This window comes from Drosophila innubila, chromosome X, assembly GCF_004354385.1.
Source record: "Drosophila innubila isolate TH190305 chromosome X, UK_Dinn_1.0, whole genome shotgun sequence".
Lineage (NCBI taxonomy): Eukaryota > Metazoa > Arthropoda > Insecta > Diptera > Drosophilidae > Drosophila > Drosophila innubila.
Window position 1 is genome coordinate 20,570,387 of NC_047626.1, and position 13,754 is coordinate 20,584,140.

General features: G+C 34.2%; 1 protein-coding gene across 1 annotated transcript in view; it reads left to right on the plus strand.

Moving 5' to 3' along the window:
• Positions 1-9,202, plus strand: part of LOC117785873 — a 52,990-nt gene extending 43,788 nt beyond the window's left edge. The window contains exons 2-4 of the mRNA XM_034624135.1: positions 1,704-1,768; positions 1,969-2,503; positions 7,885-9,202. Coding sequence (XP_034480026.1) covers positions 1,765-1,768; positions 1,969-2,503; positions 7,885-9,202 — 1,857 coding nt within the window. The 5' untranslated portion in view covers positions 1,704-1,764. The remainder of the gene's footprint in view (positions 1-1,703; positions 1,769-1,968; positions 2,504-7,884) is intronic.
• Positions 9,203-13,754: the final 4,552 nt, after the last annotated feature.

The window sequence follows — 13,754 nt, forward strand, 5'->3', positions numbered from 1 at the left end:
AAAGTGCTTGTAGTACTCGTATTTAAAAAAAAAGGGGGAAAAACAAAATATATAAAAACTTTATAATTATTTAAGCGCTCGTCATATTTACACCTGCTGCGGTGGTCCTTACCCCCTAACCCCCCCACCTCTCTCACACACAAAGTCCAGTTACAGCTGGCAACTGGCAACTGCGAACTGCCAACAGAAATGTCCTGTTAGCCATTGCGGCTGTTAACTTGCGTCAAAGGGAAAGTTTTTTTGGGGGGTGATTAGTACGCGGCAGGGGGAGAAATTGCTTGAATGAGGTATGAAATGGAAGGGGGAGTGGCAAGGGGAAGGGTAGACCGGGGCAGCTATGCGACGGGTTTCAACTAAATGTCCATGGTGGACGATAACTGAGAGCGTCGTAAATACAAACTCTTGCGGTATTTGAGTAATGGCGAAATTTCATTTCAACTTTTGCATAATTTTATGCTCATTATGGACGCTGCGTGTGTCCCACCCTTACACACACACACACCCAGACACACACACACACACAGAGAGAGAGATACACACACATACACTGAGAAAAATATGCCATCCTAAAATTAGTTACTTGAATTTATTCCGTTTCGTATTTAAAATTTTAAGATTGCTGTGGACTAAAGATCTTGAATTAAGTATGAATCGATCTTAATTTTAGAATTCTGACTTCTCATTCAGCTATGGCAGCTATCCGAAATAGTAGTCCGATTTTATCCAAACTTAGTCAGAATATATAAGACCATGGAAAATATATAATCCGTGAGTCTCGAAAAGATACCATGAGAAACATCTGATTTATTTGTACTAAACTAGTTTAAGATTTTTTGTACTTAACAATTTTTTTTTTCAAGATTGAAAAGAAGTTAAAAATAAGATCGTTTCGTACTTAAAACAAGTACGTTTTGGGATATTTATTTTTTTTTGTCGCACCTTAGAATTCTCAACTCGTTCTAGCGACGCAAAGATGAGGTTAAGCTTGGATCGCTGGTAAAATCAGCACCTATTCCGAAAGGTCGTTAACCAAGAAAATACACCATTATTAAATGGAATTTTATTTTGGTACAATTTTAGTACACATACTAGTGTATGTTTTAAGATTAAAGTTAATTAATTGTGACAATGTTTTGTACTAGAAACAAGTTCATTTTGGGATTAGTTCAAGATTTTTGTGTACTTAAAGTGGTATGTTTTCAATTTTTTCAGACTTGAATCAAACCCAAAAAATTGTAAGATTTCCATACTTGCGAAAATCGAACTTGAAATAAGATTTTTGTTCCCAACTTTAGAAATTCCGAGCTTAGACAGCTTTTGAGTACGGAAATCTTGATTTTTTTTGAGTGTAGATACACACACAGAGAGATACTTAGCTTTGTGACTTTGTTGTGTCAACAGGGAGTGAAGCTGGAGAGTTGAATAGGAAGAAAGCAGCAGCAGCTCCAACGGAGCGACAAATCCCAAGATGTCGGCAATGTCGATGGCGATGGCAATGGCGTCGCAAAAGCTTTAATTACTTTGATGCATGATTTTCCTGCCATTTGCAATTTGTAACAAGGATAATGAACAGGCCGAGATGTATGCCATCTGGCTTTATTTAACCTGCCACACACACACACACCGTACACACACACACACACACAGAGAGCAAACAGTTGAGCACAGTGTTTATTTGATGCGTGGTTTCCTCTTGCTTGCAGCAAGGACACGCACACAGGACGAGCGAATTCCCAACTGGCTAGCAATTGAGCAATTGTGAAAATGGGTAAGTGAGCGAGCAGCCAACAGCAACAACTACAACTACAACTACAACTACAACAATGAGAATAACGTTGACAACGAGGACACTAATGAACGTCCATGAGGGACAAGAATTTTACCTCAAATCGCAATTTCAACAGCTTCGCTCAATCTTTCTCTCTTTCTCTTTCTGTATCTCTCTCTGTATCTCTGTCCTTGATACAGATGCGCTACGCTTGCGTGGTTCACCATTTATACGTTTTGGAGCGGGCGGTGGTCCGGGACAAGCACAGTCACAGTCGCAGTCACAGTCGCAGTCACAGGGACTGGGACATGTGCTTGCTACACATCATAGCATACAACAGGAACCGCTTATCGTTGTCGAAGAATCCAATTTACCGGAAGAACTTGAGCCGGAGAGCTCGGAGACCTTCTCGAATCGCGCCAGTCTTGATATTGACTCACCAGTGAATCCATATCTGCTATCACCATGGCGGGATCCGCGCGAGGCACGCAAACACTCGCTGCCCTCACAGCAGGTCACCGAGGGCATCACCGCCAGTCAGGTGCGTCGTCTCTCCGAGCGCGGCGGCGAGGGCTCCGGCCCATCACCGAAGGAGGCCGCCTTCTTGGCCACACTCTCACAGGCACCGGCTCCATCTGGTCGTCGTCACTCGGTCGTCACCATCTCGAAGGTGCCCACCACTCTCTTTGGGCGCTCGCGTCGCGAATCTGTTGCTGCTTATCCCTCATCCAATGGGTAAGTTTCTTAATCTTCGTACGTCTCGAAATAGTTGTTCCGGTATCAGTACCGGTACGTAACGGTACAACAAATCAATTTAGAAACATTTTAAAATTTTAAGATGTCGTTTTATAATAAATATGACATCTAAATAAAAAGACCTAGGGCAAAAAACGAGCAAATTTAATAATATTTGAATGCAGAATGTATTTAGAGGCCAAATAATGATCAAAATGACATTCCGCTTAAAAATCGGTTCAGTTTTAATCAAGTTATGACAGTTTGAAGTTGGTCACACTGCGGATTTAGCAACTTTACAAGTCCAAATTTTTGTTCAATTTCCCATGATTTTTTACAAAAAAATGAAAGCTCTCAGAATCAAGTTTAAAGTGTTGTTTTATACTAATTACGACATTAGGAGTTGATTAAAAGTGAAAACTTGATTAAAATGACATTCCGCTTGAAAATCGGTTCAGTTTTGATCAAGTTATGACAGTTTAAAGTTGGTCATACTGCGGATTTATCAACTTTACAAGTCAAAATTTTTGTTCAATTTCCCATGATTTTTTACAAAAAAATGAAAGCTCTCAGAATCAAGTTTAAAGTGTTGTTTTATACTAATAACGATATAAGGAGTTGATTAAAAGTGAAAACTTGAGATTTAAAATTTAGAATTTTCGAAATTTCAAAGGGGGGACCCTTAGCATCGAAATCAATATCTAGTGGAATCTAGAATTTAATAAAATTTAAATGCAGAATGAATTAAAATGCCAAATAATGATCAAAATGACATTCCGCTTGAAAATCGGTTCAGTTTTGATCAAGTTATGACAGTTTGAAGTTGGTCATACTGCGGATTTATCAACTTTACAAGTCAAAATTTTTGTTCAATTTCCCATGATTTTTTACAAAAAAATGAAAGCTCTCAGAATCAAGTTTAAAGTGTTGTTTTATACTAATAACGATATAAGGAGTTGATTAAAAGTGAAAACTTGAGATTTAAAATTTAGAATTTTCGAAATTTCAAAGGGGGGACCCTTAGCATCGAAATCAATATCTAGTGGAATCTAGAGAAAATATTTTTTAAAAGAATTTAATAAAATTTAAATGCAGAATGAATTAAATGCCAAATAATGATCAAAATGACATTCCGCTTAAAAATCGGTTCAGTTTTGATCAAGTTATGACAGTTTGAAGTTGGTCAGACTGCGGATTTAGCAACTTTACAAGTCCAAATTTTGTTCAATTTCCCATGATTTTTTACAAAAAATGAAAGCTCTCAGAATCAAGTTTAAAGTGTTGTTTTATACTAATAACGATATAAGGAGTTGATTAAAAGTGAAAACTTGAGATTTTAAATTTTGAATTTTCGAAATTTCAAAGGGGGACCTTAGCATCGAAATCAATATCTAGTGGAATCTAGAGAAAATATTTTTTTAAAGAATTTAATAAAATTTAAATGCAGAATGAATTAAAATGCCAAATAATGATCAAAATGACATTCCGCTTAAAAATCGGTTCAGTTTTGATCAAGCTATGACAGTTTGAAGTTGGTCAGACTGCGGATTTAGCAACTTTACAAGTCCAAATTTTTGTTCAATTTCCCATGATTTTTTACAAAAAAATGAAAGCTCTCAGAATCAAGTTTAAAGTGTTGTTTAATACTAATAACGATATAAGGAGTTGATTAAAAGTGAAAACTTGAGATTTAAAATTTTGAATTTTCGAAATTTCAAAGGGGGGACCCTTAGCATCGAAATCAATATCTAGTGGAATCTAGAGAAAAATATTTTTTTAAAAGAATTTAATAAAATTTAAATGCAGAATGAATTAAAATGCCAAATAATGATCAAAATGACATTCCGCTTAAAAATCGGTTCAGTTTTGATCAAGCTATGACAGTTTGAAGTTGGTCAGACTGCGGATTTAGCAACTTTACAAGTCCAAATTTTTGTTCAATTTCCCATGATTTTTTACAAAAAAATGAAAGCTCTCAGAATCAAGTTTAAAGTGTTGTTTTATACTAATAACGATATAAGGAGTTGATTAAAAGTGAAAACTTGAGATTTAAAATTTAGAATTTTCGAAATTTCAAAGGGGGGACCCTTAGCATCGAAATCAATATCTAGTGGAATCTAGAGAAAAATATTTTTTTAAAATAATTTAATAAAATTTAAATGCAGAATGAATTAAAATGCCAAATAATGATCAAAATGACATTCCGCTTAAAAATCGGTTCAGTTTTGATCAAGTTATGACAGTTTGAAGTTGGTCATACTGCGGATTTATCCACTTTACAAGTCAAAATTTTTGTTCAATTTCCCATGATTTTTTACAAAAAAATGAAAGCTCTCAGAATCAAGTTTAAAGTGTTGTTTTATACTAATAACGGTATAAGACGTTGATTAAAAGTGAAAACTTGAGATTTTAAATTTTGAATTTTCGAAATTTCAAAGGGGGGACCCTTAGCATCGAAATCAATATCTAGTGGAATCTAGAGAAAAATATTTTTTTAAAAGAATTTAATAAAATTTAAATGCAGAATGAATTAAAATGCCAAATAATGATCAAAATGACATTCCGCTTAAAAATCGGTTCAGTTTTGATCAAGTTATGACAGTTTGAAGTTGGTCATACTGTGGATTTATCCACTTCACAAGTCAAAATTTTTGTTCAATTTCCCATGATTTTTTACAAAAAAATGAAAGCTCTCAGAATCAAGTTTAAAGTGTTGTTTTATACTAATAACGATATAAGGAGTTGATTAAAAGTGAAAACTTGAGATTTAAAATTTAGAATTTTCGAAATTTCAAAGGGGGGACCCTTAGCATCGAAATCAATATCTAGTGGAATCTAGAGAAAAATATTTTTTTAAAAGAATTTAATAAAATTTAAATGCAGAATGAATTAAAATGCCAAATAATGATCAAAATGACATTCCGCTTAAAAATCGGTTCAGTTTTGATCAAGTTATGACAGTTTGAAGTTGGTCATACTGCGGATTTATCCACTTTACAAGTCAAAATTTTGTTCAATTTCCATGATTTTTTACAAAAAAATGAAAGCTCTCAGAATCAAGTTTAAAGTGTTGTTTTATACTAATAACGATATAAGACGTTGATTAAAAGTGAAAACTTGAGATTTTAAATTTTGAATTTTCGAAATTTCAAAGGGGACCTTAGCATCGAAATCAATATCTAGTGGAATCTAGAGAAAATATTTTTTAAAAGAATTTAATAAAATTTAAATGCAGAATGAATTAAATGCCAAATAATGATCAAAATGACATTCCGCTTGAAAATCGGTTCAGTTTTGATCAAGTTATGACAGTTTGAAGTTGGTCATACTGCGGATTTATCCACTTCACAAGTCAAAATTTTGTTCAATTTCCCATGATTTTTTTCAAAAAAATGAAAGCTCTCAGAATCAAGTTTAAAGTGTTGTTTTATACTAATAACGATATAAGGAGTTGATTAAAAGTGAAAACTTGAGATTTAAAATTTTGAATTTTCGAAATTTCAAAGGGGGGACCCTTAGCATCGAAATCAATATCTAGTGGAATCTAGAGAAAATATTTTTTAAAAGAATTTAATAAAATTTAAATGCAGAATGAATTAAAATGCCAAATAATGATCAAAATGACATTCCGCTTAAAAATCGGTTCAGTTTTGATCAAGTTATGACAGTTTGAAGTTGGTCAGACTGCGGATTTAGCAACTTACAAGTCCAAATTTTTGTTCAATTTCCATGATTTTTTAAAAAAATGAAAGCTCTCAGAATCAAGTTTAAAGTGTTGTTTTATACTAATAACGATATAAGGAGTTGATTAAAAGTGAAAACTTGAGATTTTAAATTTTGAATTTTCGAAATTTCAAAGGGGGGACCCTTAGCATCGAAATCAATATCTAGTGGAATCTAGAGAAAAATATTTTTTTTAAAGAATGTAATAAAATTTAAATGCAGAATGAATTAAAATGCCAAATAATGATCAAAATGACATTCCGCTTAAAAATCGGTTCAGTTTTGATCAAGCTATGACAGTTTGAAGTTGGTCAGACTGCGGATTTAGCAACTTTACAAGTCCAAATTTTTGTTCAATTTCCCATGATTTTTTACAAAAAAATGAAAGCTCTCAGAATCAAGTTAAAAGTGTTGTTTAATACTAATAACGATATAAGGAGTTGATTAAAAGTGAAAACTTGAGATTTAAAATTTTGAATTTTCGAAATTTCAAAGGGGGGACCCTTAGCATCGAAATCAATATCTAGTGGAATCTAGAGAAAAATATTTTTTTAAAAGAATTTAATAAAATTTAAATGCAGAATGAATTAAAATGCCAAATAATGATCAAAATGACATTCCGCTTAAAAATCGGTTCAGTTTTGATCAAGCTATGACAGTTTGAAGTTGGTCAGACTGCGGATTTAGCAACTTTACAAGTCCAAATTTTTGTTCAATTTCTCATGATTTTTTACAAAAAAAATGAAAGCTCTCAGAATCAAGTTTAAAGTGTTGTTTTATACTAATAACGATATAAGGAGTTGATTAAAAGTGAAAACTTGAGATTTAAAATTTTGAATTTTCGAAATATCAAAGGGGGGACCCTTAGCATCGAAATCAATATCTAGTAGAATGTAGAGAAAAATATTTTTTTAAGAGAATTTAATAAGATTTAAATGCAGAATGAATTAAAATGTCAAATAATGATTAAAATGACATTCCGTTTCAAAATCTATTCAGTTTTGATCAAGCTATGATGTGTTTTCTTAATCTAAGAATTGTTTTTATTCGACCAACATTTTCAGTTTTGAGACAAAAATCTTGATTTTAGAACATTTTTTTTATCAGTGTAATAATATATATTCAATTAATTCATTTATTTCTTCAAAAATAATTCCTTTTTAATGTATTGGAAATATTTAAATTGGAAATATTTAAATTAAATTTTACTATTGTAACTCTGAGGCAAGCAAAGTAAAAGTTAAATATAATAATAAACAATCTCAGAATATGATCATAGAAAACTTTTATCAGCCAAGGTTGCAAAGATATCATAATGATGCTGAGGAAATATCTTGTTTAATTTTCAGCTGGATTATTTTATTTATGTATCCTTAAAAAATAGCATTTAAATATATATTCTATTAAAAAAATATGATTTAAAAATGATTATGTAAAATTAACAAATAAAATAATTAAGAAATCATTTGAGCTTACAACAAAGAGAGTAGAAAAAAGGTATAAGTCTGCATATCGTAAATGAAGCAACATTTGTTGCAAGAATTGGAAATCAGATCAATAAATATTAGATTAAATAAAAATGTTTAATAGTGGAAAAAGTCGACAGAAACACAGTTAAAGAGCGAAGAGTGAACACTTGCCTCGTTTGATCATTGCAGGAGCAGTCGTGTGCTGAACTCACGGCGGGAGAGCAACACAGGACCTCCATCGACAGATCCGATTGGCAGCATACATAATCTGCAGCTGGACATTATGGACGACATTTACTTGCAGTCGCGTAAGGCACGCTTGAAGCTCTGGACATCGAGCAACGAGAAGGTGTGCGAGGTGCAGACGGTGGATGAGGCGGGCACTGGGGCACCAGGAAGGCGTTACACTAATCGCCGGTACTCGGAGTGCCCGCAGCCGGGTATTGCTGGTGTTTCTGGTGCTGGAGGTGTTGGTGGTGTTGGTGGTGCCAGTGGATTTCGTCGCGGCTCAGAGCATCCGAATCCGCCGAGCATTTCTCCGCAACCGCTGTCGGCACGTGCATCGACGCGACGCAAGAAGTCGGGCAGCGGATTGGGATTGTTGGGAAGCCGCACAGATATTGCCGGCATCTTTAGCTCACTGACTGGTGGCGGAGGGGGCAGCAGCTCGGCGGTGGATACACAGCGACCGGATCCGGATGGCTCGTCCAGTTCGTCGGCTGCCACGGGCAACAGCGCAAGCAGCCCATTTTTGAGCAACACATTCCAGCAGGCGGCACGTGGACGCACCACAAGTGCCACGCCCACTCCCAGCGGTGGTCAGTCGTCGAATCTGCTGCTCGATCCGAACGCTGGCCGCTCCACACGCTCCAACAGCTTCGATGTATCCATATTGAACAATGCCAAGCAGCTGGTCACCGAGGCGCAGGACAACAGCTCGGCGGCCATTTCCGGTTGGTTCGGCAAACGCCAGACGACGCCGGTGGCCCGCAAGAAGAGCGTGCGGAGCAAGAGCAGCGCCATGGCATTGTCCAAGGACATGTTGGAGCGGCTGCAGAAGAAGGATCCACTTGGCGGCGACTCGAGCAAGCCAAAGCTAAAGCCACGCAGCAAGCAGAAGAAGAGCTGGGCCGACACCACCAAGGCGAACATTGTGGATGCCACCATCTTGGGCACCGCCATCGAGGGATTCCTACGCAAGAGCTCCAATGCCAGCATGACCTCCACTGGCGCTTCAACATCGACTGGCACACGCTCGGGCGGCTCGGGTGCCATACCGAAGGACTCCGGTGCCGGCGGCGGCGCCGGCGCCAGTGGCAGCAGTGCCAGTGGCAGCTCGGCAGCTCGTCCTCGCAGTCGACAGTCCGCTGCCAGTTCGGCCCAATCGCAGGCAGGACGCGCCATGCGATCCACGCTCAACTGGTTCAGCAAGGGAGACGAGGATGATTCCAAGGACACGTGCGACGCCTCGCTGTGCGCCACGCTCAAGGATCTCTTTGTCAAATAGGTGACGGACCGGAGGCCCAAGTAGTTCGACAATCGCCACTTGGGCAGCTCGGGAAGACGCCCGGGCGACGGATGCGCCGATGGAGGAAATCCCAAATAATTTATGAAATAAATGGTGAGTAAACAGTGATTACAAAAGCCAATTAATGAGTTTGTAATTTATTTAATTACTGTTATCAGTTAAACCATTTCAAGTTTCTTATCAAAATTAAAAAAAAACTATTTTTATTTTAAAATAAGTATATTTAAAATATTATAATCGTTATGCTTGCTCTTTTCAATTGACATTTCGTCAACTTTCTTTCGTTATTCGCGAATGTCCCTAACATTTTAAGCATGAAAAACAGTAATAGGAATTCAAGAAAATCGAAAAGTCAATCATTTTAGGACGCTTGATCAATTCCAAAACTAATGACACTTTAGAAAATACGTAAACTAGTTATATAAATTAAAATTCAATTATTTAACCTTGACCGACCTTTTTCCTACTTCAAAAACGGAATTTTCATAATCGCGTTAAGATGAGTAAATTAATTTTTTTTATATATGTAGATCTTTCAAAATTTTCTATTAAGCATTCCAAACATTTTTCCTTCTTGTGGTAGACATTTTTATAACACAATCTAATTTCAAATTATCAATCAAGTGACGAATGTAATAATGTTGTTGAGAATGAAAATCATCGAGTTGAAGTACTCGATAATCGCTTCCTCGAAAATCGAATTATCGATATTTCGATATATTTTTACATCCCTAGTTCATATACAGTAACATATACAGTGAACAGGCTAAAATCATTTAATTTATCGAAAATTTCGAAAGTAAATTTGCTAATTTTTAAACACTCAGTGCGCACTAACCTCATTAAATGTCTCTATTCTTTTTATTTTTATCTTTACAGCAATCTGAGTACTTGCAGCTCCGATTTCATATTTTCATACAATCAACTTCAGTATAAAGAAATTTCACAATAGTCGCGGTAAAAAAGAAAAGCGAACTACAGGATTTTCAAGAAACAACAAAAGCGGTGAATAGTTAAAGTGTTTGCATTTGCGGGCACTTGTAGTAGAAGCGATAAGTATTAGAGATGGCTGGAGATCGATAATGAAAACAGTTTTTTTTTTATATTATATATGTGTAAAAGTAACGTTGCGGGTGAGTTATGTGATTATCACAGGGCAGGGAATAAGTGGCGAAGTGGCAGGCCGAATGACAAATTACCTTTACGCAGTGACCTATTAAAAAATACTTATATACATATATATCGATAACTATATATATTTACATACAAAGCGTATTTACATTTTTATCCTTCATACAAACAAAACGAAATAAAGTTTATACAATTAAAATAAAGAATCAAAGAAGAATAAGAAAGAACAGTCAAATGTTGCGGACGAAGAAAAAGCAAAAGAATAAAAATATCAAATTATTTTTTTAAGAACGGAGCAATTTTTAAGAATATCATGATTGAGTAACTAAGTATATATGTATATATACAGAATATAAAGTTGAAATCGGATTGATAATTTTTTTATGATGGAAGATTGAAGAATGCGAAAACTCAAAATAATTATGTTGGCCATATCAAACGATACATATGGAGAAATGAATACATATACGAATGGGAACGAATACATATGAATAGCAAACACGAATACTCGTGTGCATAGAAGTAAGTCAGATAAACAGATAAACAGATAATGTATAATGTATAATGACGATGATATGATTGTGCAAGTGAATTTGTATAGCAGTTCCCTTTGGGATCCTTTTAAGTTCATTCTTTCCCTTTTTTTGTTTGTCGCTTTTGCACTCGAAATATGTACATATGTGCAAATGTAATGTATGTATGTATGTATGTAGAATTCTCACGTGCACAGACAAACTGGGAGACGGTGTTAAGGTTCCATAATATGTAATAATACAAGAAAGAAAACAAAAACCAAAGAATAAATATTTATTCTATACGTACTCATACTATATGTATATCGTACTATGTGTATATTGTTTGTATGTATTATACTCGTATGTTTGTATGTGTGTATCGACTCGTACATGTGCTTGGCATAATGCCAAAAGCTATCACGTACTTGGGATATTACTCGTATTCAGATTCCGATAGCCGGAGGTATTTGGCGAGAAGTTGTAGTGCAACAATAATTGTAATTTGCATGTACTTACATAACATAACTGTTACCATGTGCAATTTGAGCTTACAACAACAACAAATTACCTAATGTCTGATAAAACAGCAAATAAAAACAAAATGAACATACATAAATATAATAATTATATAATAACTAATACAACTGTCGTGAATATATTATACAAATACATGTGTAAACAAATGTATCTGCATTTTAAATTAATAAATACTTATATGTTATATGTATGTATGTATAAAAAGTCGATACAGAACTCTTATGAATGTTAAACTCGAACTGAACTCGAGTCAAGTCGAGTTGTCATTCAGAATGACAAGCAAATTGCACAAAAAAAAACTTTGTTAATTGTATTATGTGGCAAAGTGTCAAATCAATTTATGAGAAATTTCAAATTCAAACATGAACTCGAATTGGGAGAACGAACGAACAAGAGCAAGATGAACAAACAAACAAACAATCAGTCAATATTGCAATCAATCAAGTATGTTTCAATCATAAGTATGTTCATACATACATATGTACGCAACATATTTACTTCGATATGAGATTTGGTAATGTCAATTCGTAATTCTCCATCTTTCGCTCTCGCTCTAGCTCTATCGCTTGAAGCACTGTACAACACTGTACATGTAAATGACAGTTGTCAAGCAGACAGACTGTCAACCGTATGTAACTCTACTCGTACCACAATAATTATTCACACACACATATACATTTTGTCAATGTATATGTGTATGATTCTCTCTCAATGTGCCCAATTAATGCGTATGTAGATTTCCATGTGTGTGTTTCAAAACAAATACTTGAATACTTGAAATCAGTACGGTAACCCAAAGTTAACTTTCACTTTCAATGCTAAATGTACATAGGATTAATGAGATTACAAATATTATAATAATGAAAACAATACAAATAATTATACATACATACATACATACATCTATGTATAGTATGTACATTGTACATACTAATGTACGACGTATCATAATTGGTATTTCAACTATTTACACGTCAATGCGACCGTTATTGGTCCTTACACATAAATATATCTAGTGATTAAATGTTGTTCTAGTTTTTTACATGTCCATTTTTTGCTCGTGTTTGTTGCAACTGTTGTTGTCATTGTTGTTGTCAATGTTGATGTTGTTGTTGTTGTTGTGTTGTGCGGTTTTTTTTTCTTTCTTCGCCGCAGCAACAACTTATGGAACTACCAAGTATATATACTATATTTGTACTTACAATAAACCTGTACAAAATAATTATATACAAAAAAAAAAAACAAATCTAACAAAAATATATTATTAAAAAACTAAATAATACAAAAAAAAAATAACAAATTTCATATGAAAAATGCAAAAAAAAATCTTAAGTCGGTAACAAAAAAAAAAAAAAAATGCAAACTAAACGTAAAGTTCCCTTTGTTCTATTTTTGATAGTAGTATATATTCTACATAAATATAACAATAATTACACAAATAAATAAATAAATGTATCTTCCGTTGCCCACCACGAAATACAATCAATGTGCATCAATTTGTACAATGTTGAACCCAGACTAGAAGCTTGCAAAACTCTTAACTATCCAATGATAATAAATATATAGCAATAATTACAATATATACAATACAATGACAAGATATATACACTACCTATAAGACAGTTTAAAATACATTTTTTTTTTTTATTAATTTTTATTTTTTGAATGTGAGCATTACAAATCCTTTGCATTTCACGGATCATTTGGATTTCAAGTTTGTTCTCCTTAAGAACGAATAAGATAATCGAATATTATCGTATCCAGTAATAACCCGATTGTGGGCAGAGCAGAAAAGTGTAGTCAGAGGGAAGTTCATAAACTCTAGAGCTGCAAATGTATTGATAGTGCTTCCCAAAGGTTTCGATAGTTTCCGCTCGCACAAACGATAGTATCACAATACCGTCGATAAACCGAATTTTATATTTAAAGAACGAAAATTCGATTGCAAATTCAACAAATATCACACCAAATTCTGTTGCCAAAATAGAAATAACTTTTTGTTGACATAGGAATACTCTTTTGCAGCTCTAGTAAATGAGTGCGGTTCTTTACAAGGTATTTGATAGTTGAAAACCCATAAATAGAGCATTTAATTTAAAGCAACATTTTGTGCTTTTAAACAAGATAACATTACACGTTAAAATATTTTCAATACTTTTAAAAATTCGTGTTAGTTTATTTACCATTGATTGAATTTGTACATTTTTGAGCAATGTAAGCAATTTTAAGTGCAATCAAGTACAGTCCTTTATTAATTTGCAGTTTTCATTTAAGGCAAGTTTTATGCATTCATATTCAATTTGCAGAAAGTCAACAATTAGGATTTTTCCTCAAAATCATTCTATTCG